The 24120-nt window shown below is 42.4% G+C and overlaps 1 protein-coding gene and 1 long non-coding RNA gene across 4 annotated transcripts in view; one reads left to right on the forward strand and one right to left on the reverse strand.

Moving 5' to 3' along the window:
• The window catches only part of HTT (huntingtin), a 111921-nt gene that overhangs the window by 79708 nt on the left and 8093 nt on the right, over window positions 1–24120 (forward strand). For all 3 annotated transcript variants that reach the window (XM_060279042.1, XM_060279043.1, XM_060279044.1), the window contains 12 exons: window positions 1206–1393; window positions 1771–1897; window positions 3009–3109; window positions 3676–3830; window positions 7966–8105; window positions 8697–8779; window positions 10151–10281; window positions 11444–11573; window positions 11908–12063; window positions 14291–14481; window positions 14945–15059; window positions 15865–16078. In XM_060279042.1, coding sequence (XP_060135025.1) covers window positions 1206–1393; window positions 1771–1897; window positions 3009–3109; window positions 3676–3830; window positions 7966–8105; window positions 8697–8779; window positions 10151–10281; window positions 11444–11573; window positions 11908–12063; window positions 14291–14481; window positions 14945–15059; window positions 15865–16078 — 1731 coding nt within the window. The remainder of the gene's footprint in view (window positions 1–1205; window positions 1394–1770; window positions 1898–3008; window positions 3110–3675; window positions 3831–7965; window positions 8106–8696; window positions 8780–10150; window positions 10282–11443; window positions 11574–11907; window positions 12064–14290; window positions 14482–14944; window positions 15060–15864; window positions 16079–24120) is intronic.
• On the reverse strand, window positions 16955–23949 carry LOC132592659 (uncharacterized). Its single transcript, XR_009558192.1, has 2 exons — window positions 23893–23949; window positions 16955–17092 (listed from the first exon to the last, which is right to left on the reverse strand). It is a non-coding gene; the product is annotated as an uncharacterized LOC132592659 (long non-coding RNA).

Genomic DNA, 24120 nt, shown 5'->3' on the forward strand with positions numbered 1-24120 from the left:
TAGATGTAATGTTAAATGCGTGACTGCATTTAATGTATCTTTTTAAGCTTTCAAAGCTTAAGGCATGATAATGGCTTCTCTAGGCGAATGGTGTTCATCAGAACAAACATTTGTGGAGGAACACACTTTCCCTATGTGTTACGATCTCAGGGACTAATTTCCCCTCTTTGAGCAATGAAGCTGTTGCCTTGGAGGAAGAAATGGAAGAAAATTTCCCTCCGAGCTGGCTACAGTGGCGCCCCACTTCCCCAGAAGTTCTGGCTCAGGAGCAGCTGTTCTGCCAGCACTGCTCCAGCTTGAGGAGATTTCAGTGCTCTCCTCAGGCGGCTGAAACAGGCAAGGCGCTTTAACCAAAACAGCTTTTCTCATTGTGGAGTGAAGTTAATCACAGTCTTATTGAAGGCCCAGTATTCCAAAAATACTGGTTCCGAAAATTGCTATAGCTTGAGGCTTCCACAGAACTGCCTCATCTGAAGGCCTTGACTAAAACCTTCCGTCTACTAAACGCTGCAATACCAGATCCTGTTTCTACCCCACCACCCACATTTGCAAGTAAGAAAAAGACACATTAAATGGATTTACACATTTAACATCACATCTACGTTGCCTTTCAGAATAGTTTTACCAGTAATTGATACTGCTCTTACTGGTTTTTTTTAGATAATTGTGCAGTATGCATCATTTTTCATGGCTTGCCAGATGAAGCCTGTTAATGTGTCTTGTCAAGATAGCTGTTCTGACACCACAGAGTCTAGGGATAGATTGGAGCAATTTTGAATTTAGTATGTTTGCATGTATTGAGACGCGGGTGGCGCTGTGGGTTAAACCACAGAGCCTAGGGCTTGCCGATCAGAAGGTTGGTGGTTTGAATCCCCGTGACGGGGTGAACTCCCACTGCTCAATCCCAGCTCCTGCCCACCTAGCAGTTTGAAAGCACGTCAAAGTGCAAGTAGATAAATAGGTACCGCTACAGCAGGAAGGTAAACGGCGTTTCTGTGCGCTGCTCTGGTTCGCCAGAAGCGTCTTTGTCATGCTGGCCACATGACCTGGAAGCTGTATGCCGGCTCCCTCGGCCAATAACGCGAGATGAGTGCCACAACCCCAGAGTCGGTCACGACTGGACCTAATGGTCAGGGTCCCTTTACCCTTTACCTTATGTATTGGAGTATTCTGTACTGAATTTTTGTATTCTTTCCCAATTCAAGAATTTGAGTATATTGCAACGGCTTGTGAAATAGTAGCAGAGTTGGTGGAATGTTTGCAATCTGTCTTGGCTTTGGGGTACAAGAAAAATAGCCATATTCCAGCATTCCTCACCCCTGTTCTTAAGAACATCATCATCAGCTTGTCAAGACTGCCGATAGTAAACAGCTATGCAAGAGTTCCTCCACTGGTATGTGTTTAACTGCTAAAGTTGATGTTGAGAATTATTGCTGATCATACTGTTATGTTTTTTCTTGATTTTTACTAGGTATCTTTTTCTCATAGTAAATTATATAAATATTTAAATTACACGTTTTCATGCCTAAAGGCCCCTATTGGAAATTTGGTGGTGGTCTTATGAGAATCCCTTCTAATAGGTTAAGAGCAGTAGTTTCATTTTGTTCTTAGCTTCTTACACATGCAAAGAAGTCACACATGTCTTCCCTGTCTCCCTCTATGGTTGTTGACAAATCAGAAAAATAAGACCTGATGTTCTTAATGTCTGTGGAAGGGTAGGGCTCCAAACTACAAGATATTTATATTTCTTTATGTCTTTGTATTGTACAGGTCTGGAAACTGGGTTGGTCTCCAAAGCCCACAGGTGATTTTGGCACAAATTTCCCAGAAATACCAGTAGAATTTCTTCAGGAGAGAGAAGTATTCAAGGAGTTTATCTATCGAATTAACACATTGGGTAGGTAGATAATTTGAGCTGAATTTATAAGTTGTAGTTTAGTCTTTATTACTTTAAAACACTGTTCATGGTGAGCTAACGTTATTTTAAACTGTTTAATACAAAGTAAGCCTTGTTTGTGAGTGGGTGACCTTGAGGTACCTTAGTATTTTGAAGTCAGAGGCAAAGGCCTTTTCAATTTGCTGATCTGCTACACTGAACACTGCAGTATGTGGCGTATCTCAGTAGGTCAGATTATGAATATAGGACATGGCTTATCAGTTTTCAAAATTGAGATGCCCTTTCCTGCATATCCAAAATAAACTTTAACTTCATAGAATCTGAAGGAACATTTTCAAATATAAATCTGTATTTTGTGTTGTCGTTATGCAACACTACAGAATAAGTTACTTTTGCAATTTAAACCAACTTTCCACTTGGAAAGAAGAGTTCATTTCCACATGCTTACAAAAATGTAGGTGGGGAGAGGGAAAATCTTTAGCCTCCAATGTGAATGTACAGATGCAGGCATCCCCAAACTGCGGCCCTCCGGATGTTTTGGCCTACAACTCCCATGATCCCCAGCTAACAGGACCAGTGTTCGGTAAAGATGGGAATTGTAGTCCAAAACATCTGGAGGGCCGAAGTTTGGGGGGGCCTGGATTAGAGTGTGAGCATAGATATAATTTTTTACATTTTTCATAGTTTTTTTAATGGGACATATTTACAATCATAAAATGACATAACAAAAACCAGCATTCCACAGCAGAAAGCAGGCCATAGTCATGTGTGGATGGAATGTTGAGGTGTGGGAGTGTTGTAGGTTCTCACGTGGATAAAATTGTGATTTCAAGGAAAGAATTTCTAGTACTGGCCAAAATATGCCATTACGGTTGTAGAATGCAAGTTTTATATGTTAATTCTACACATAAACTCTGTGTGTCATAAGGAGTCTTTATAGGGAGTTAGTCACCCGTATCTTCCCCACCCCTGGCAGATAAACATACTATGTTATCAGGGATTTCTATAACTTCTTTTGCTCATGGCATAAAAATACAGCTGTGGAACCTATACTTTGGTAATTCTCTATCTTTTGAAGTGGTAAACACCAGTGGCTTGGATCTTCCCTCAGGGTGGACAAACCGCATGCAGTTTGAAGAGACATGGGCTAGTCTTCTTGGTGTTCTTGTAACCCAGCCAATTGTATTGGACCAAGAGGAAAGCCAGCAAGAGGTAAAGTAATCCAGTGACTGGTTTTATTGCATTAGCCGTATGGCCATAGCACAAGTACAGACAGGCAATTGTCGCACAACAATAAAACTACAACAAATACAATTAGAACATTAAATATAAAATCCAAGTAAATGCAACTGGTTGGGTGAAGGCGAAAGGAATGCGTGTTGGGTAAAAATATAACGGGAATTTACATAGGACTAGGGCCTGGCTGGTTGGCCAGGAAAGTGGCCCTGAGTTAGGGGCCTGTAAAATATAGATAGCCAATCCCACCTCCATAGTGTTGCCGATTTGGATTTTCCAGTAACGCTACTGGAACAGATGGGCCTGAGTACAAAAGGAGACAGAGCCCCCAAGAGAAACTGAATAGAATATACAAGTTCTCCTATGAAGAGAGTTTTTTTTACATGTTTCTGCTAAAGAGCAGAGTTGCAAATTGGAGCTCTGCCAAGAAGAAATTTGTAATCCTAACTTATTAGGTACGAAACGATGCTTCTTTGCAGGTTTTTCTTTTCTTATTGTAGAATGGCACTCATAACTTTGGCTTCGTGTGTACATTTTTTCAGGAAGATACAGAGAGGACCCAAATAAACGTTCTAGCTGTTCAAGCCATAACATCCTTGGTGCTGAGCGCAATGACAATACCACTTGCAGGCAATCCAGCTGTTAGCTGCTTGGAGCAGCAACCTCGAAACAAAGCTTTAAAAGCTCTAGATACAAGGTACTTCTGATGTTGGTGCTCTTCATGCTTTTCTGTGGTGATGCTCATCCCAACTTTTCTTTCCCTGAATTCTTTTCAGAATTTTTAAAAATTAGATTGTCATACCAATGTACAAAATACAGCAATACAATATAGAACATAACATTCTGTAGTGCTGGTGGGGTGGCACATCCCATTTCAACACTTGAGACAAAACAGGAAGTGCCTCCTGCACCCCCCACCCCCCCGTTGCTGCCACCACTACTGGCATTGGCACCAATTTCTAGTGAGCTCTTGCATAATTTTGGCAAAATCTCACTGGAAATCAGTGCCAGTGTGGCAGGGATATGCTGGATGCCTGCAGAGGCACTGCCTCAGGGACTTCTGCTACCTAAGGCAATGGCTTCACCCCACCAAATAGCTGGACCGGCCCTGGTGGCGAAGGCATGCATATACATTCACCCAGGAGGCCAAGGAAGCACCCACTGACTCCCATGATCACCAATAAAGGCAGGTTAATAAATGTGTGGGAATGCCATGCCAGCTCCTCACCCCTTTTACACACAGGAAAAGCAAGAATCCTAAAGGCCTCCTGGGTCCAGCACAAGACATGAGCCTTCCTCCTCCTCCAGTGTAGCAAAGAAACAAAAACTGGCCAGGCAGGGCGGAGGCAGCCAAACAGGTGGGAATTCCCCCCTTTGCTGTAACAAACAAATTGGCAGGGTAGCTGGCAGCCCCCTCCTCCTCCACCAACATAAAACAATAAAAAACAGGCCTAAGAGATGGGAAGCCCTCTTCCTACAGTGTAAATCAAGGCACCAGAGAAGTGAGGAGTTTAGGTTTCCTCCCTATGTTGTCTGCATGTGACCAACTGACAGAAAACCTACTGCAGGGGGAGAGGGAAGGATCCGAGTCAGCTGAAAGACCCAGTGATCAGAGGGGAAGGGCCATGTGCTGGAATTAGGCTGCCACTACTTACCACTACTTGGCAGTTTGCTACTACCAAGATTGAAAGTGGGAGGGAAATCTCATAGGAAAGGAAAAGCAGGCAAGCTGGACTTAATAAAACAAACTGCAGAGACAGGGCAGAGTGGGAAGTCAAGGGCAGTGCAGCCAAGCAAGGCAGGCAATGCACACCCACCACAACTCACCTTCTTCCAATGGGCATTAAATGAGTGTGTGATGCACCTCCTGGTGAAGGCATGAAGCTCCAAATCAAAATGCCCTCTGGGACAAGAAAAAGCAAACAGGTGAGCCTCATCTCTCCCAACAGGGGCGTAGCCAGGATGAAAATCAGGGGGGGCCAAGGGGCGGGGAGCAAGGGGCGGGGCCAAGGGGCGGGGGCGGGGCCACATCGGAGCAGCCCGAAATCGGGCTGCTCCGACTCCCTCCTCCCCCTCCGCGATAGGAAGGGACGAGGGGGAGCCAGGATCAGCCCGAAATCGGGCTGTTCCGACTCCCTCCTCCCCCTCCACGATCGGAAGGGACGAGGGGGAGCCAGGATCAGCCCGAAATCGGGCTGCTCCGACTCCCTCCTCCCCCTCCGCGATAGGAAGGGACGAGGGGGAGCCAGGATCAGCCCAAAATCGGGCTGCTCCGACTCCCTCCTCCCCCTCCACGATCGGAAGGGGCGAGGGGGAGCCAGGATCAGCCCGAAATCGGGCTGCTCCGACTCCCTCCTCCCCCTCCACGATCGGAAGGGACGAGGGGGAGCCAGGATCAGCCCGAAATCGGGCTGCTCCGACTCCCTCCTCCCCCTCCGCGATAGGAAGGGACGAGGGGGAGCCAGGATCAGCCCGAAATCGGGCTGTTCCGACTCCCTCCTCCCCCTCCACGATCGGAAGGGACGAGGGGGAGCCAGGATCAGCCCGAAATCGGGCTGCTCCGACTCCCTCCTCCCCCTCCGCGATAGGAAGGGACGAGGGGGAGCCAGGATCAGCCCAAAATCGGGCTGCTCCGACTCCCTCCTCCCCCTCCACGATCGGAAGGGGCGAGGGGGAGCCAGGATCAGCCCGAAATCGGGCTGCTCCGACTCCCTCCTCCCCCTCCACGATCGGAAGGGACGAGGGGGAGCCAGGATCAGCCCGAAATCGGGCTGCTCCGACTCCCTCCTCCCCCTCCGCGATAGGAAGGGACGAGGGGGAGCCAGGATCAGCCCAAAATCGGGCTGCTCCGACTCCCTCCTCCCCCTCCACGATCGGAAGGGGCGAGGGGGAGCCAGGATCAGCCCGAAATCGGGCTGCTCCGACTCCCTCCTCCCCCTCCACGATCGGAAGGGGCGAGGGGGAGCCAGGATCAGCCCGAAATCGGGCTGCTCCGACTCCCTCCTCCCCCTCCGCGATCGGAAGGGACGAGGGGGAGCCAGGATCAGCCCGAAATCGGGCTGCTCCGACTCCCTCCTCCCCCTCCGCGATAGGAAGGGACGAGGGGGAGCCAGGATCAGCCCGAAATCGGGCTGCTCCGACTCCCTCCTCCCCCTCTGCAATCGCTGGGGCAGGTGGAGGGAAAGCCCCAGAGCCGCGCAAAGCGGTTGCCTGGCTTTCCTCCGCCCGCCCCACAGCCAGCCGGCTAGAAGGGACGTCTCCCTTCTCCCTTGCTGGCTGTGGGGCGGAGGGAGGGAAAGCCAGCCAAACGCTTTGCGCGGCTCTGGTGCTTTCCCGCCGCCCGCCCCACAGCCAGCCAGGGAGAAGGGAGACGGCACCGGGCGGGCAGTGGGGCAGGCTGGCCAGTGGCCCTGCTTCTAGGGGGGGGCAATTGCCCCCTCCTGCCCCCCCTGCCTACGCCCATGTCTCCCAATCCCTATTCAAAATGTCTGCAGGGATAGGAAAATGCAGAAAGGCAGCCCACGAGGCAAGTGGGAAATCCATCCCTACTTTTTCTCTCACACGCCAAAGAGGGGAGAAGTTGACTGTGCCCAGCCAACTGAAGAGGAAGGGATGGACTTTCCCAACTCCAGGAACTGCTCTGCACTGAGCAGTACGAAGCCTCACAGGATTCCCTTTTGTCAATAAAGAAAATATGGGTTAAATTGGTAGAAAGGTCCTTGCAGGTGTGGTATTTCTCATAGTTGGTGACCCTCTGCAATGTTGTCAACTAAACTTATTTTTGGAGGAGGGGTGCCACCCCACTGTTAAGGAATGCCCTCCAGGAGTCGCAAAGAGCGAATTTATGGGTAATAAACTCCCATGTTGTCTTACGTAATACCTGTATCTGTATAATGATAGGCTTTTCTTTTCGCAGCATTTGGTTAATTTTGACATCTCTAAATTAGGCTAGTTCTAAGCAAATCAAGCATAGTTGGTTTGCATTTTAAATTAGTTGATACTGTATGCCTTTTCCCCCAAAAGTGAATCCTGTTATAATAATAAAAGCTGATACAGTAGTCATTTACAGGTAGGTAGCCGTGTTGGTCTGGGTCGAAGTAAAATAAAAAAATTCCTTCAGTAGCACCTTAAAGACCAACTAAGTTTTTATTTTGGTATGAGCTTTCGTGTGCATGCACACTTCTTCAGATACAGTGAAATAGAAGTCCCCAGGCACTTATGTAGAGAAGGGGTGGGGAGGGGTGGGGATGGGGAGGGGAGGGGGGATCACTCAGAAGGGTGGTGGAAGTGGGTGATTGACTGACTGATAGCTGTTGATGACCGAAAACGACTGCAAATGGTTTTGCATGAAAAAGCAAGGGTTGAGATGGCTGAAGATTGCTTATCATGTATAATGAGATAAGAATCCGATATCTCTGTTCAAACCAGGTCCCTCCATGGTTTTGAGCTTGGTGATAAGTTGTAATTCAGCAACTTCTCTTTCCAGTCTATTTCTGAAATTCTTTTGTAGTAAGACAGCTACTTTGAGATCTTGTATAGAATGTCCTGGGAGATTGAAGTGTTCTCCTACTGGTTTTTCTGTCTTCTGGTTCCTGATGTCAGATTTATGTCCATTTATCCTTTGGCGTAGGGTTTGGCCTGTTTGTCCAATATAGAGAGCTGAAGGGCACTGTTGGCATTTGATGGCATACACAATGTTAGAAGATGAGCAATTAAATAGTCCTGAGATGGTATGTTGGATGTTGTTGGGGCCAGTAGTCATTTTGTTAGTGAAGATTTCCTGACTGTAGAAGATGCTTTAGTCATTTATGATTATTTCTGCTGAACTTCAGGTTTGGGAGGAAATTAAATGTCATAAGAGGAATTGTAGAACAAGAAATCCAAGAAATGGCATCCAAAAGAGACAACATTGCCACCCACCACTTGTACCAGGCATGGGATCCTGTTCCATCTCTTTCTCCTTCTGCTACAGGTACATGTCCAATGGCTGCTTATGCAGAAGTTCTACAGTTTTTGAAATGGAAACGGAAAGTAACCTTAGGTTACTTGCTGTGGAAGTATTCTTCAGACTTGAACCATCCTTGGCATATGCTCTTCTAACACCACTGGTGCATCTTACTAAGTCTTGTCCGCAGTAACTGGCAAAAGGAAATATCCAGCAGCACCGAAATGTTAACTTCCAAGGCTCCAGGGAAGCATGCTGTCCCTGAATTAGCCCATTTGACATTGCTTGTGGAAGAGACTTTCTCTCTGTTTAAGCTCTCCCTCAGCCCATTGGACCAGCACTAGCCCTGCACCCACCCCTGCCTTACTGTACCTTGGGTCAGGCAAGTGGCTTCCAGAGCCATTCCAGCAGAGTATAACCCAAAGAAAGCAGCTGAGGTTACTTAACGTGGCCCAAGTGATAGGAGAAATGGAGCATATCAGCAGAATCTCCAGCAGAGAGAAGGCAAAAAGTAGCAAAAAGGGTCAGCATTATATGTTGACCACAGTGATAATGTGTACTTTCAGGCTTATTGTGGGCTTTGCCTAAAAGAATTTTATATTTTTCTTTTTATTTTAGGTGTTCTTATCGGCCATGAAAAGCTTTTACTACAGATCAATACAGAGCGTGAAATGGGAAATATGGGTTATAAACTAGGACAGGTTTGTTCAAACGTCTATATTTAGTGAGAACCTTTGTATTCTTGACTTTCCAGTGTAACAAGAAATGCTGAATCTACAATCTTGGGATTGTAGGATTATTATTTTAGGGGAAGACAAATTATGATTGAAAACAGAATGAAGTAGCAGAGCAACAGACATGTGGTCTCATTCACTCTGATGAGATGGCTCTGGCCATCAGGACCACTATTTGTATCTTCTGTAGAGGTTAGGGAGCAGGCTTCATACCAGATGTGTCTCCTATTCTTTGGGGGTAGAGGGAATTATTACCGGTACCTACCTAAGGTCCCCATTCCTGAAAAGTGCATTGGTTGGGGGCAAGAAACAAATCTCACTATCCCATCCCTCTGGATATCTATTGGTGGCTAAGGACACAAGTAGATAAATAGGAACCGCTACAGCGGGAAGGTAAACGGTGTTTCCGTGTGATGCTCTGCTTTGCCAGAAGCGGCTTTGTCATGCTGGCCACATGACCTGGAAGCTATACGCCGGCTCCCTCGGCCAATAATGCGAGATGAGCACGCAACCCCAGAGTCGGTCACAACTGGACCTAATGGTCAGGGGTCCCTTTACCTTTAAGGAACCATTGTACCCAACAAGATAATGGAAAACACCAGAATTATTTGTGGAACAAAGAGCAAACGTCCTGTAAAGTTGCACTGGCTTAGCCTTATCATGCTGAGAGCAAGTAAAACCTACATTTGGAAGATATTTTGTGGTTGTAACAGGTTCAGTACTCCTCTGTGGGAGCCGATAGGTAGGAAATTCTGCTTGAAGGCAGAAATCATTCTGCTTGAGGAACTGGTGAAGATAGCATTACTACACATAGTAGGAACTTACAGGTATTATTATTGATTAAATTTCTATGCTGCCCTTCATCTGAGGATCACAGGACAGTTTACAATATAAAAACACAGAAAATACATACCATAGTAACAAACAAAAACCTAAGTGGCATCAGACCATGTTACTTCAACTTTGTTTGGGATGCTTACTTGGGAGGGGGCTGGTTGCAATTAGTCATGCAAGGCTAGATTACTAATCACACCCAGGCTTGATTACTGTCATATATGGGGGCTGCCTTTGAAAGTTCTCCAGGAACTTTTGCTGGTAGAGGCTGATGTGATCCCCTGGCAAACATACTGCATTAACCTTTTCATTATTGGTTTCCAGTTGTCTCTGGGCACAATTCTAAGTATTTAGGAGAGACGCTGCCTACAGATGCAAATGTAATGATATCATTTGTATATAGACTGGAAACTAATTTGAGGTTTTTCATTACGTCAAAGGGTGAGGGCATCTTAAGAAGTAAAAATACTGAATTACTCAACTTGCTTTCCCCTCTTGTTTAAGGTCTCTATCCACTCTGTGTGGCTAGGAAATAACATCACTCCACTGCGGGAAGAAGAATGGGATGAAGATGAAGACGATGAGAGTGATATGCCTGCCCCTTCCTCACCACCATCCTCTCCCATGAATTCCAGGTATTGGATTTTTCTGCATGCACACACGGCTGACACCTCTGCTCCATTTGCCAACCCCACCTGCCTGCCAACCCTTTGCCAGCCCCTATTATCCCACACCTGGCCAACACCTCCTCCCTTTACACCTCACCTGCCTCCTCACCTGCCACCCCATGGCTTACCCCCGCCCACTTTTAAAGGCAGATGGGAGTCACTTCAGAGAGCAGTTTGGGAAACTGATCTCTGAAGCACCTCCCACTCTCTTTTGAACTTCAACCCATTCTTGCTCTTGTGCCTGCTGCTCTGTCAGACTGGAGTTGCTGTGGACACCTATATGATTTTATTATATAGTAAGATATATTTGTTTGTAATCGGAATAATCTGCAGTTAGTTTTGCATTCGGAAGTGAAAATCTTTTTGTGCCTTCATTAATCAGTGGATCTACTGATTGGTGTGTGTGTGTGTGTGTGTGTGGTTTATCATAAGATACAAAGGACACTACACAGTCACATCTCCCATAATTACCAAAGAGAATATTCATTTCTAAGGGAGACTATTTACAGTAAACATTTCAGCGCTGAATAGGGGGTAGTTGCTTATTTTATTCTTCTTGCATTTAACCTTTTCAGCTATACTTGAAAGTCTTTCTCATCCACTCTAATCCTAAAGAAGACTCTGCCTTTCAGTAGTTGCAAAAGCCATTACTGCCTGTAACAAATATTCAGTTATTGCCTCAGGTTTTTGCAGAATGGGATCATATAAAATGCATTGCCCAGCTCCCACTCTAGCTACAGTTCAGTAAAAGGTTGATTGGATAATCCTAAATTACAGCAACCTTTCCCAGTTAATATGAATCTTAACCACAGCCACAATTGACTTCCTGGTTCGCCTTCAAGTGTGCTCTTTGAAAACACAATTAAATAACATGTTTGTCAAATAAATTAAAAAATAAAAGCACTGCCTCTGTGGCTAGTAGGAACTTGGAGCCAGAAATACATTGTCCTACCTGACAGTAGATCTCCATTCTCTAGTTCCAACAGCTGAATGAGTGCTTCAAATTCATGGCAAAGCTGTTTCTCCTCCCTAAGACCCACTCCTTGGTGAACGTGTTTAGATTATTATAAATTATTATAAGATAACTGCAGTGTAGTAGCTTACTAACTTTGCTTGTATCTGGTTATAGGAAACATCGTGCCGGTGTAGATATACATTCCTGTTCTCAGTTCTTGTTGGAGTTGTATAGTCAGTGGATTCTGCCCTCCAACCCAGGCAAAAGGACCCCGGTAATCCTCATCAGTGAAGTTGTCCGATCTGTAAGTATCATATTGTTTTCAGGGTTTTCAGTGTCATATTGAAAGAATATATTGTTTTGAAATTTTGGTGAATAAAGAAAAAACACGTAAGTTTAGAAGCTTGCTGGGCAACTTAATGTGAGTTGAATTGATTTCAACTCAGAAGCAGAGAAAGAACTCTCTCAGTGATCTCAGTGTTCTTTTTGTGATTAATCTTAAATATTTTAACATTTTCACCTTTGAGCTTCTTTCTAGTAAAGTTGTATTCATATATGTTACGTATACTTCATTGAAATGACTTGTTATATAAACAACTTTAAAAGACTTAATTTGTAATGTTTTTTTGTACTTGCAGCTTTTAGCAGTATCTGACTTATTTACAGAAAGGAATCAGTTTGAAATGATGTACACAACATTAACAGAACTGCGGAAGACACACCCATCAGAAGATGAAATTCTTATACAGTATTTGGTTCCAGCTACATGTAAGGCAGCTGCTGTTCTTGGAATGGTAGGATTTCTTTTAATTTACAAGTCATTTCCCAGTTCCATTTCTGTCTGGTTTCTGGCCTAGTAACGGGACTGAATCAGCTGTTTATCTTCTGGTATGGATGACCTTCATGGGAGCTTGACCAAGAGGAGTACATCCCTGTTGATTCTGTTAGAATTCTCAGCGGCTTTTTAATAAGTTTGATTTGATATGATATTTGTATTCATTTTTTCCAATAACAAATGTTGAGCATGAAGTGGCTTACAATAATCACAATAGCATTAGGAGGGATGAAGCATTGTAAATACTATCATATCAACCACAAGTTACATATAAATAACGCAAACAGCAATAAATTCATCAAAACAATACAATACAATTCAAAATAACAATTTTCATCACAAGGGCAAGACAACAAACTCTTCCAGAAGTTGCTCTTATATACACTTCCTTACAGTTTCCTATCTGGGTAGCACCAAATAGCACATAGACTGCATTTGACACTACAGCTGCCCCCTCCTCTTTCCTTTCCTTAAATGCAGTGTAAGATTAGATAGAGTGCCATGTGAGCAGGAGGAAGAATCTCATTCCTCTCATGAGAGACATCTGTGCCTTCCTCTCTTGACCATGGTATCCTTCAGGGCACTGCGCTCCACTTCCTACCTGTATGGCTGGTTCCAGAATGTGGTGTTGGAGGGTGGTAGCTCAGCACTATAGTATCTGCGTGGTACTGTTCTTCAGGGATTGGAGGCAGTTGCTGATGCTATGAATGTGTTGGGTCTTGTCACGTGATGGAGGCAGGAGAGCAAAGAACGCTGGGAGGCAGGCGCGGTCATGCCTCATTTTTCTCTCTCCTGCCTGAAGGAACGATTTGTTTTCTGGCTCTCACTGATCTATTTAACATCTCATGGGGAAACATCAACTGGAGTTTGGTATCATCTGTGTGCAGATAACTGTTCTTTCTCTTTTATTAACCCCCTCCCCAACACACTTTAAAAGGGCATTGGATGTTAATCAGTCAAAGGCCTGGTTGAAGAGGAACATTTTTGCCTGGCGCCTAAAAAGTGTACAATGAAGGTGCCAGGCGAACTTCCCTGGGGAGAGCATTCCACAAACAGGGAGCCACTGCAGAAAATGACATATCTAATGTACTTTGAGGGTATTTCTTACTCTATACCACCAAATGTTGTCAAACTATCAAGTCTAGAATGCAAGAGGCAAAAAAAAAATACATACATTCTCCCCCACACACCCCAAGATCTTAGCAAAGCACACTGGAATTTGTCAATCTAGAGCAGTGGTTTCCTTTTTGGTATGGTGGCCCACAAGTCTAAATTTACTTGGTATGGTGATCAATTGATTTATTGTCCCATGAAGTTTGGACCTTTGTTCTTCAGCAGCCATTGGTTTAGTGCACTTTAACCTGCAAATTTGCCTATTAAATTTACAAAACACCCCAATTGATGTGGTGTACTTACAAAGTACTCACAAAGTTATTCAAAAAGGGTTTTTTGTTTGTGGGTATGTAAGACTCTAGCTTTTCTGACATTCAGTTACATATGCCAATATTGCATTATAATATGGCAAGAAAATAAAAAGTTGGAAGAGGCATTCATCATACCAGTTAAAGATTACAAGAAAAAATTATTTTGGGTTTACTTATAAAGCGCACTTGCACAGGCCTTGCAACCCACCAGTTGGAAAGTTCTGATTAGAAAAGATGTGGGTGACGTCGGTGGCATTTTCTTCTTAAGGAACAAAGTAGGGTGTCTCTGCAAATGACTAGGTCTCCTGACTCATGGCCCGCAACTGCTTGCTGCATGTGTCCCTTGGGGACAGAATGTCCTTTGTACATTTTTCCAGTTTTCTTTCTAGATTCTGGCCTTTCTCAGTCTTTCTCTTGATTTCAGCACAATGCGTAAGGGGCAGAATCTTCCAAACATTTAAACCACATTTACTTCCCAGGACACAATATAAGAGGACTCTGTCCTTTAGCTTATCAAATGACACACCACGAGTTACCTGTGTCATGTATTTCAATATGAAGCTGTTTTCCTTCAAAATAATACCACATGTAAGTGAATGGATAGAATGTTAATGACTTGGACATATTTCATCATACTTTAGAATATTTTATGGATTTTATAAACTTTAGCTTCATTATTTTGTTAATTGTTATTAACTTCATAGTTGTCAGCTTGTAAATTAATTCAGCACAATTTTGCATCTATTGTTTCACACCCACTAGGATAAAGTGGTAGCAGAGCCCGTGAGCCGCCTGCTGGAATCAACATTACGCAGCACTCACATGCCAAGCCGCATAGGAGCCCTACATGGAATTCTTTACATCCTTGAGTGTGACCTGCTTGATGAAACAGCAAAGCAGCTTATTCCAATCATCTCTGAATATCTTCTTTCCAATCTAAGAGGAATATCACAGTAGGTGTTTATGTAATGACGTACTGTGGCCTTCATTTAACAGAATTTCTGAGCTGTGGAACTGAAAACGCAACACAACCTGATATGGTTAACCTCTTCGTTCTGCTTTAATGGACATTTTAGTAAAAGTTATCAGCAAAGTTGAAACAGCGGGTAAAACTTTAGAAATTGTTAGCATCTTATGATACTTTGATCTTGCATAAATATGTGGCTACCAGTCACCTAGCCAGGGAAACTTCCTTTTTAACAAGAGCAAACAGTTGGTTTGATAGATATTGTATATTTTTTTTAAAACGCTACAAGAACCATAAAACAGTTATTTCTTCTAGTCACTTCTTCTGAGTCTCATTAGAAAGAGTTGTAGTTCCAGCTATGTAAGGATTATAGAACAGAGCACTTGATTTTAACACTCTATGGGAAGACTCCAGCCCACTGATATATCAATGTTTCTCCTTTTTAACAGCTGTGTGAATGCCCACAACCAGCAGCATGTCTTGGTAATGTGTGCAGTGGCATTCTATTTAATAGAAAACTATCCTCTTGATGTAGGGCCTGAATTCTCTTCAGGAATTATACAGGTAGGTATGGCGTGTGTGAGAGAGACTTTACTACTTGAGAAGTAAAATAGAATTGATCAATTAGCATAAATGACCATGGCAGAATATAAGGAAATGACCTTCAACCCATAATAGTGTGCTTGTGTACTTACTATGAGTTAAGTGGTGTGAATTTAGCCTGTTCTTGGAAGGCATAGCTGAGAGCTGGTGCGACCTCAGTTACCAGACTGAAAACACTTTTGGAGGTTGAATTTCACAGCCGCATGTAAGGAGATTTTGTGTCTGCTGTGGTTAAGGTTTATCAGGTAGAGCTTGGCCATGTGTTTGTATCCTCATGTTTCTCTTCTACCTTTGCCCACTGTTGTCTGCTGCAAAAAGTAACAGGTGACTCCACTGAACCTTCCGTGCACCTTCTTAAGATTCACTTCCTTATAATACTGGTGAATACCAAACCGCATTAGAAGCATGCAGCTGCGTCATAGTTATTTTCCACCATCCTGTGAATGAGCTATTTGGGAATAAGGGGAAATGTCGAGCAAGTTGGATAGTTTCCTGCCACTTCAGTCTGAGGAAAGACCCTCTTTGGGGGTATAATCTGTAAAAATGCTTGTGAGAGAAGGGAGCCCAGTGTGGTGCTAGACTTCACTGTGCTTCATAGTGGTAATAAATGGTGCTTTAATCTTGGACGTATGTGCCTCTGTCGTAATGAATTTGCTGTTGCCGAGTTCTGTTTTATTTTAAATTGAGTTTCACAGATTAAATTGAGTTTACTGTTGTGAGTCCACACCTGCCTATGGATATTTAAATTTTTTCCTGTTTGTTTTAGATGTGTGGAGTGATGTTGTCTGGAAGTGAAGAACTGACGCCATCCATTATTTACCACTGTGTCTTGAGAGGGTTAGAACGGCTCCTCCTTTCCGAACAACTCTCAAGGCTGGATTGTGAATCATTAGTTAAACTGAGTGTAGACAGAGTGAATGTGCACAGCCCACACAGAGCCATGGCAGCATTGGGGTTGATGCTGACGTGCATGTATACAGGTACGGATCTCTTCACGTGTTTTCAGTGCTGAAAATGCACACCTCATAAAAGAACACTTCCAAGAAACTGTTTTTCATAGCACATGCGTTTACTTTTTTCATATTCTCAGTAATTTGTAGCCCTCTAGAATAAGGATTATCAAGCTAATACTGACCCAACAGTGAAATAAATGCTGGGTTACCTCTGTTGCCTCTCACTTTCTAATTCTTGCCCCATGATGTGTAGGTAAAGTGGGCCAGTGAGAGATGGGTTCAAAAAGATGGTGCTTTCTATAAACTAGCAGATTCGCCCTTGGACATGATCTAAGACCTTTTCTGCAGGGGCCGATCCACTGTTTCTCAGACCTTGTGGGGGGCCGGACTATATTTTGAAAAAAAAAAAAACCACGACTCTCCCCTCCCTTCTCCACAGCACCAGATGGCTGCTTACCTGTGCCTTATGAGCGGCAGGGGCTGGCGGCGGTGGAGGGACGATGAGTGGCACGAAAGGGCTGGCTCCGACAAGGGGCTGCTTATCTTGGCGCTCAGCCAACCGTGGCTCAACAAAGCCCAGCCTCCTGCCTCCTCTTGGCAGGACGGGGAGAAGCCAGGAGGAGGGAGGGAGGAGGCGCCACCACGGTGTGTGAGAGGGAGAGGGGTGGAAATGGCACAGCTCGAATGATCAGAATCCCCACACCGATCCACACGGCGATTCCCGGACCGTCCGCAGGCTTGATCCAGAAGGCAATTGGGCTGGATCCGGCCCCCGGGCCTTAGTTCGCCAACCCATGATCTAAGATCCATGATAGAGAACTCAGTGGCCAGAAGAATAATTTGGCTGAGGAACTAGGACATAGATCTGGGCCAGACTGGCAAGTTTCTCTTTTGCAAGAACTGAAGTATTTGGTGAGCCTGTTGAGGCAGTTGTCACTGAAACTAGACACACGCACATATACACCTGTGTTATAAAAAAACAAAAAAAGGGACAAGTGGAAATCAAAAATTCAACAAGCCTCTTTATCAACAAGCACAAACCTTTGGACTTTGGACTTCCGGTTTCCTCGCGCCTCCTACGGACACGCTTTGCCGGAGCTCTGAAGAAGCTCCGTGAAGAAAGCGGCTGCCTGAAGGGGTTTTAGGGGGTAACGCAGAGGCTAAGCGACCCCGTGAATCCTGGGGTGACCAGGACGAAATTTGAGCCTGCAGCGCCGGTGGAAGAGAGACCTCCGAAGCCTACATCTCCGACGAGGTGAGACAACGGGGGGAACTCGCGGCACAAGGCTGAGAGCGACCCAAGGCGAGCAAAGCCTTAAAACCCGAGGGGGCGAGGCGGGGGAACATCCACTAATACAACCCCAAAGTACCATTAGAAAAGTCATCAGAACTACCGAAAGAGAGGGGAACCGGGGGGGGAAAAAAACGGACGCTGAGCGCGGTAGCGACCAGCCTACTAAGGATAAAGAACTTTTTCCCCACTAAAAGAAACGGACGCCAGTGATTAACTCAAGGGGAAAAGAAGGGAAAATACAAGGGAAGCCCTTTCAATGTTACAAAACTGCCAACACGGGATTTCTTACGAGGCAAACGCTAGCTAAAAAAGGGAGAAAAGAACAAGAGAGACTGCGCTGTGTTTACAATAAAGACAGAGACTCTGTTAAAAGGAGAGCTGAGCGGTTAAGAGAGCCAGCTTCAAGGAGTAAAAAGCAACGCCAATCAAGAGATTTAAACTTTAAACTCCAATACAAAGTTAAAATAAATAGCAAATACCTTGGGACATGATTAATGAGTGAAGGCAAGAAAATGGAGTAGCGTTCGCTGGTACTGGGCTGGGCCAATTAAAGAACAGGAAGAAGAACACAAGGGACTGTGTGGTGGTGGAGAGAAAGACTGATGTCAGGGGGGAAACAGCGACACCAAGAGGAGAGAAATCCAAAGACAAGAAATAAGAGACTGAGTGGGAAATTAAGGTCAAAAGACTGAAGGAAGACTAAAGCCAGCGAATTGACCTTGTTTAAAGGGAGAGACCTGTTGCTCTATACTGAGAACTTGGAATAACACTACTATCCTATTAAATATCAGGAATACTTGCTCATTTGGGACAAGAAGAACGTGGGGGGGAATATTAGTATTATTGAGGGGATAGCAACAATTAATAGTAAATATTCAATATTTGGCTTAGAAATTTGGAAAGGGGGGATATATTAAAGTTAGCTAAAAGGAATTGGAAGAGTTGTATAAAAGGTTAAAACTTGCACATGTGGAAATCTGCAAATCGGAAAAAAGGGGCATTTTAAAATCAGCTAAAAGAGGAATTTATAGATCTGCCAAATCGGCTAAAAGGGGAATTTATAAAATTGTATAAAAAGATGAGACTCTTTACATAATCAGCTGTATATATGATTGTATAATCTATTGAGAAAAGAAGGGAGGTGGACCAAGATAGATATTGTAAATTAAGAAAGGGTCACCTGGAGGAATTCGATATTTTTGTTAACTTTTGGAGGCAAAAAAAGTGAAGGGGCTGAATTGAGAACAGTGATTTGTGAATTGAAAACAGTGACTTGTGCAAGTGGGAATTGAGAACAGTGATTTGTGAATTGTGGGTCAGTCGGAACGCAACTCATCTATTATGACCCATAACAAAAAACAAAATTTGGGATTACATAATAACCAGACAAGAAGAAATTCAGGACAGGATCAAGAAATGGATTTGAGAGATCTGATTCTGAGCTTGAGGGGGATTATAGGAGAAATGAGGAAAGAATTTTCAGAAATGAAAAGTGATCTGAATGAGAAAGTGAAAAGCCTGGAGGAAAAATTTGATAAAATGGGGACGAAAACAGAAGATAATGCCAAATCAATTTTAGAATTAGAGTCCCAAATGAAGGAAGTAATAGAAGAAAATAAAGAAATGAAAAAAGAGGTAGAGGATCTAAAAATTAAGGTACAGCAACTAGAGGAAGCGTCCAAGAAATCAACTAAAGATTATAGAGAGCACAAAAAAGATAGCGAAAAACTAAGAAAGGACAATGAGGAGTTCAAAATTAAGCAAGAGGCAACATGGGATGCACTGTCAATCTTGCAGATGCAGAGCAAAGAGAGGATTCTCAGATTGAGAGGAATACCAGAAAAACAGGGAGAGGACATAGAAAAATTAATAATATCACCACTGGCAAGCTGGATAGGAATAAGTGAAGAGGAACTGGTAAACAATACAGAGAGCATATTCAGGGTCAACTCTAAGAAGGCAAAAGCTAATAAGTGGCCTGGAGATTGTTTAATCACAGTAACATCAAACAAAATTAAAAATTTTATGCTCAGAAATAGAAGGAGGAACCCACTGAAAATAGATGGAGAGGAAATAATAATATTAAAGGAAATCCCACCACGCATACTTAAAAAGAGGGAAAAATACCACTTCCTGGCAAAGGCCCTGACTGCAAAAGGAATATACTATAAATGGGAAATTCCGGAAGGAATTACCTTTACCTTCAAAGGGATAAGAAAAAGAGTGGAAACAGTAGAAGATGCAGAAAGATTCCTGAGAACATATAAAAATGATTTTGTGGGCGATAGACAAATAGTAGAAAGGGAGCCCAGCCCTAAAACTTCAAGAAAGAAACTCACAGAGCAGGAGAGAAGTGAAGAAAGTGATTAGAGGCAAGAAGCGAAGAAAGAACTCAGAACAAAGAAATTGAAGAGCCAAAGAAAGAAACCCAGTAGTTCATGTTTTAATTTTGGTTAAATAAAGATGATTTTAAAAATACTGACGTGGAATGTCAACGGCTTAAATGACAAAAAGAAACGGAATAAAATAGAACATATACTTTGTAAACAAAAAAACGACATTGTGTGTCTGCAGGAAACACACGTAAATAAAGAACACAAAAGAGTGTTGATTAATGCCAAATTAGGAGACGAATTCATTGCAGCAGACCAAACAAAAAAAAGAGGAGTGGTGATGTATGTAAAACCAACATTGGATCCCAAATTAATATACTCAGATGCAAATGGAAGAATAGTGATAGTTAAAATAACACATCAGGGGGAGGAGATAGTAATAATGGGATTGTACGCACCAAATGAGAAAAAAACAGCCTTTTATAAAAAAATAGAAACAAAACTGATGGAATATATAGGAAAAAAATTGATAGTTCTGGGAGATTTCAACGGGGTGGTAAACCCGCAAATAGACAGATCAGGGAAAACAAGAAGTCAGGGGAAGATACCAGTAGTTTTCACGAACTTAGTAGATAATCTGGATCTAATAGACTGTTGGAGATATAAACATAGAGAGGAGAGGGACTACACCTTCTTCTCAGACGCAAAAAAAACAGCCAGTAGAATTGATGCTATCTGGATAACTAAAGATTTGATAACAAGAATTGAAGAAGCATCGATACTCCCTAAAACAATCTCGGATCATAATCCAGTTATGTTAAAATTGAAACCAAAATGGGTCTCTGGAATGAGGAGATGGAAATTAGATGAATCACTGCTAAATAATGGAAAAATAGTAGAGGAAGCAAAAAAAGAATTAGAAAGATATCTGGAAATAAACAGAGAGGGGTATGACAACATAAACATGATTTGGGACGCGGGAAAGGCAGTCATGCGGGGCTTTTTCATCAAACAAAGTATAGAGGAAAGGAAGGAAAAAAATAGAGAGAAGGAAAGGATTTTGGAGGAAATTAGGAAAAAAGAAAAGGAGATATTAAAGAAACCGAATCCAGAAAGTATTAGGAAAGAAATAACGCTCCTACAAAAAGAATATGAGAGGAAAATAGAACAGGAAATTGAAAAAAAGATAAGATGGTTTAGACAAAATAAATTTGAATTTGCAAATAAGCCCGGAAAATACCTTGCGTGGCAACTGAAAAAGAGAGAATTGGGAAAACAAATAAATAGAATAAGAGTGGGAGAGAAAACAATAGATGACCCCTTCTTAATAACTAAAAAGTTCGTGAAATTCTACGAAAACCTATACAAACCGGAGGTAGGAAAAGAAGAACAGATAGGGAAATATCTACAACAACATAAAATACCTGACATAAGAGATGAGAAATTACAAAAATTAAATAACCCAATATCGGAAACTGAAATAATGAGAGCAATACAGAAATTAAAAACAGGCAAATCACCGGGTCCCGATGGTCTACCATCGGAATATTACAAAAAACTGGCAGAAATATTGACAACGCCGCTTAAGGAGATTATGAATAAAATTTTAGAAAGTGGCACAATGCCTGACTCTTGGTCAGAGGCGTATATTACTCTTATCCCCAAGCAAGGAGGAGATTTGGAACTGATGTCAAACTTCAGACCAATCTCGCTTCTAAACTGCGATTACAAAATTTTCGCAAACATACTTGCCAATAGATTAAAGGAAGCCTTACAGGAGGTTATACACCCAGATCAAGCAGGGTTCCTTCCAGGAAGATCAATAACAGACAACACAAGAAACATCGTGGACATAATAGAATTTCTGGAAGTTAACAACGAAAGAGAAGCAGCATTGTTACTCCTGGATGCAGAAAAGGCATTCGATAATGTCTCGTGGCAGTACATAAAGAAACAACTAGAAATAATGAACATCGGGGAAAAGTTTAGAAAGGGAATAGGAGCCATATATAGCAAACAATCAGCGAGATTACTGGTTAATGGTAATGTGACAGAGAAAATCAAAATAGGTAAAGGAACAAGGCAGGGCTGTCCAGTATCACCCTTACTCTTTATTCTAGCGCTAGAGCCCCTTCTACAGGAAATTAGAAGTAAAGAAACTATATTAGGAATAAAAGTCGGGGAAAGGGTGTATAAGTTAAAAGCATTTGCCGACGACCTGATCGTAACAACTCAGGACCCCCAACAGAATATACCAGTGGTGATGGAAACAGTTGTAAATTTTGGGAAACTAATGGGAATGAAAATAAATCTTCAAAAAACAAAAATGATAACCAAAAACTTAAGACAGGAAGAGAAAAAGAAACTACAGGAAAAAAACAGGACTAGAAATAACAAATAAAGGAAAATATCTAGGAATTTGGATATCAAATAATAACTTAAATCTATATGAAGACAACTATAACCGAACATGGAAGGATATAAAAAGAAATATGGAAATGTGGAACAAACTGCACCTATCACTATGGGGGAGAATATCGGCAGTTAAGATGAACATCTTGCCAAAGATGATGTTCTTATTTCAAGCCATCCCAATATTAGGAGGATCTAAATGCTTTAAAGAGTGGAAAAGGGAGATAGCAAGATTTGTGTGGAATGGCAAGAAGCCTAGAATAAAGCACCAACTTCTGATTGATAAGAAAACAAGAGGAGGATTTGCCTTGCCTGATCTAGAACTCTATCACGCAGCAGCAGGATTAATCTGGTTGGGAGAATGGATTAAATTAGAAAGAACGGATATTTTAGATCTTGAAGGCCACGACACGAGGTTCGGATGGCACTCCTATTTAATATATGGGAAAATCAAAGCACACAGGGGTTTTTTAAATCATATAGTAAGGAAATCTTTGTTTAATATTTGGACCAAATACAAAGGAATATTAGAACCAAAAATTCCACTCTGGACATCACCGCTAGAAGCAGTAGCGGTGAAAAGAAGAAATATGAGAAATGATTGGCTAACATATAGAGATGTATTAGAAATCAAAGAAGGAAAATTAGTGTTGAAAGAACATGAGGAAATCAAAAAACATCTAACGGATTGGTTTCAATACTTTCAATTAAATCAAAAATTTAAAACAGATATAAAGGAAGGATTGGCAACTGAAACGTCAAAATTTGAAACAAATTTAATCAGGATTAAAAAGAAGAATATTTCCTTGGTATATGATTACCTCCTGGAGTGGGAAACAAAGGAGGAGCAGACTAAAGCTGTGATGATTAAGTGGGCCCAGGACATACAAATGGATCAATGGGAGAAAATGTGGGCTGATAATATGAAATTCACAGCATGCTATAGTCTGCAGGAGAATAATATGAAAGTATTCTATAGGTGGCACTATACCCCAAAAAAACTTGCAAAAATGTATGGAGGACCAAGTCCCCAATGCTGGCGTTGTAAAAAAGAAATTGGAACATATTACCACATGTGGTGGACCTGCCAGGAAATTAAAAGATATTGGAATAATATATACGAAGAAATCAAAAAACTATTTAAACAGTCAATAAAAAAAAGGCCGGAACTATTCTTATTAAACATACTACCACCAGAAACTCCAAAAGAAACAAAATCCTTACTGCTGTATGCAATGACCGCGGCCAGGGTACTAGTGGCAAGAAAGTGGAAGAGTGAGACCTTACCCACTATATTGGAGTGGCAAACACTTATGCTAGAATATGTACAACTGGCTAAACTCACTGACTCAGTAAGAGAATCATCAACACAAAAAGTATCCAAAGAGTGGAAGGTCTACAAAAAATACTTAAAAATGTATTATCCTAATAATTCCATATTGGCAGATATAGATTAACGTTTGTAAAATAAAAATGAGATTAAGGGAAAATAGAGAAGAAAGGAAGAAAGTTATAACGAAGACCCGTAGAAAACAAAGAATTTGGAAGTGTAATATTGGAAGAACGGGAAGTTTCTAAGAAGGAAGAAGTAGGATTTAACATAAAGATAATATACGGTTCACATTGCGAAGAAGAATTTATTTTGTATTTTGAATTATGTATTTAGTTCTTCTGTATTTATTTATTTTTCTTTTGTATGAGATACGACGAGGAGGAAACTATCGTTGTATTCATATCATGCATATGTTCTACTCTGTATTATTTTAAACAATAAAGTCTTTTTCAAAAAAAAAAGCACAAACCTTTGGAGTATGCAAGCCTGGATGGAACTGCATCTTCAAGTCATCGGGCAAGAAATCTAACCAATCTTCCACTTGTTTCTCAACTTCTAATTACATGCCAGGAAAGAGCGTACCTCCACATAACACCAACCATTTGGTCCCAAAATGGTCCCAGACAGCAGTGGGCCAGTGTCTCCAGAGGAAAGTATCTGGAGTTTCCCCTTTGGAGTTCACCTAATAATAATATAA

Source organism: Zootoca vivipara, chromosome 9, assembly GCF_963506605.1.
Source record: "Zootoca vivipara chromosome 9, rZooViv1.1, whole genome shotgun sequence".
Classification (NCBI taxonomy): Eukaryota; Metazoa; Chordata; class Lepidosauria; order Squamata; family Lacertidae; genus Zootoca; species Zootoca vivipara.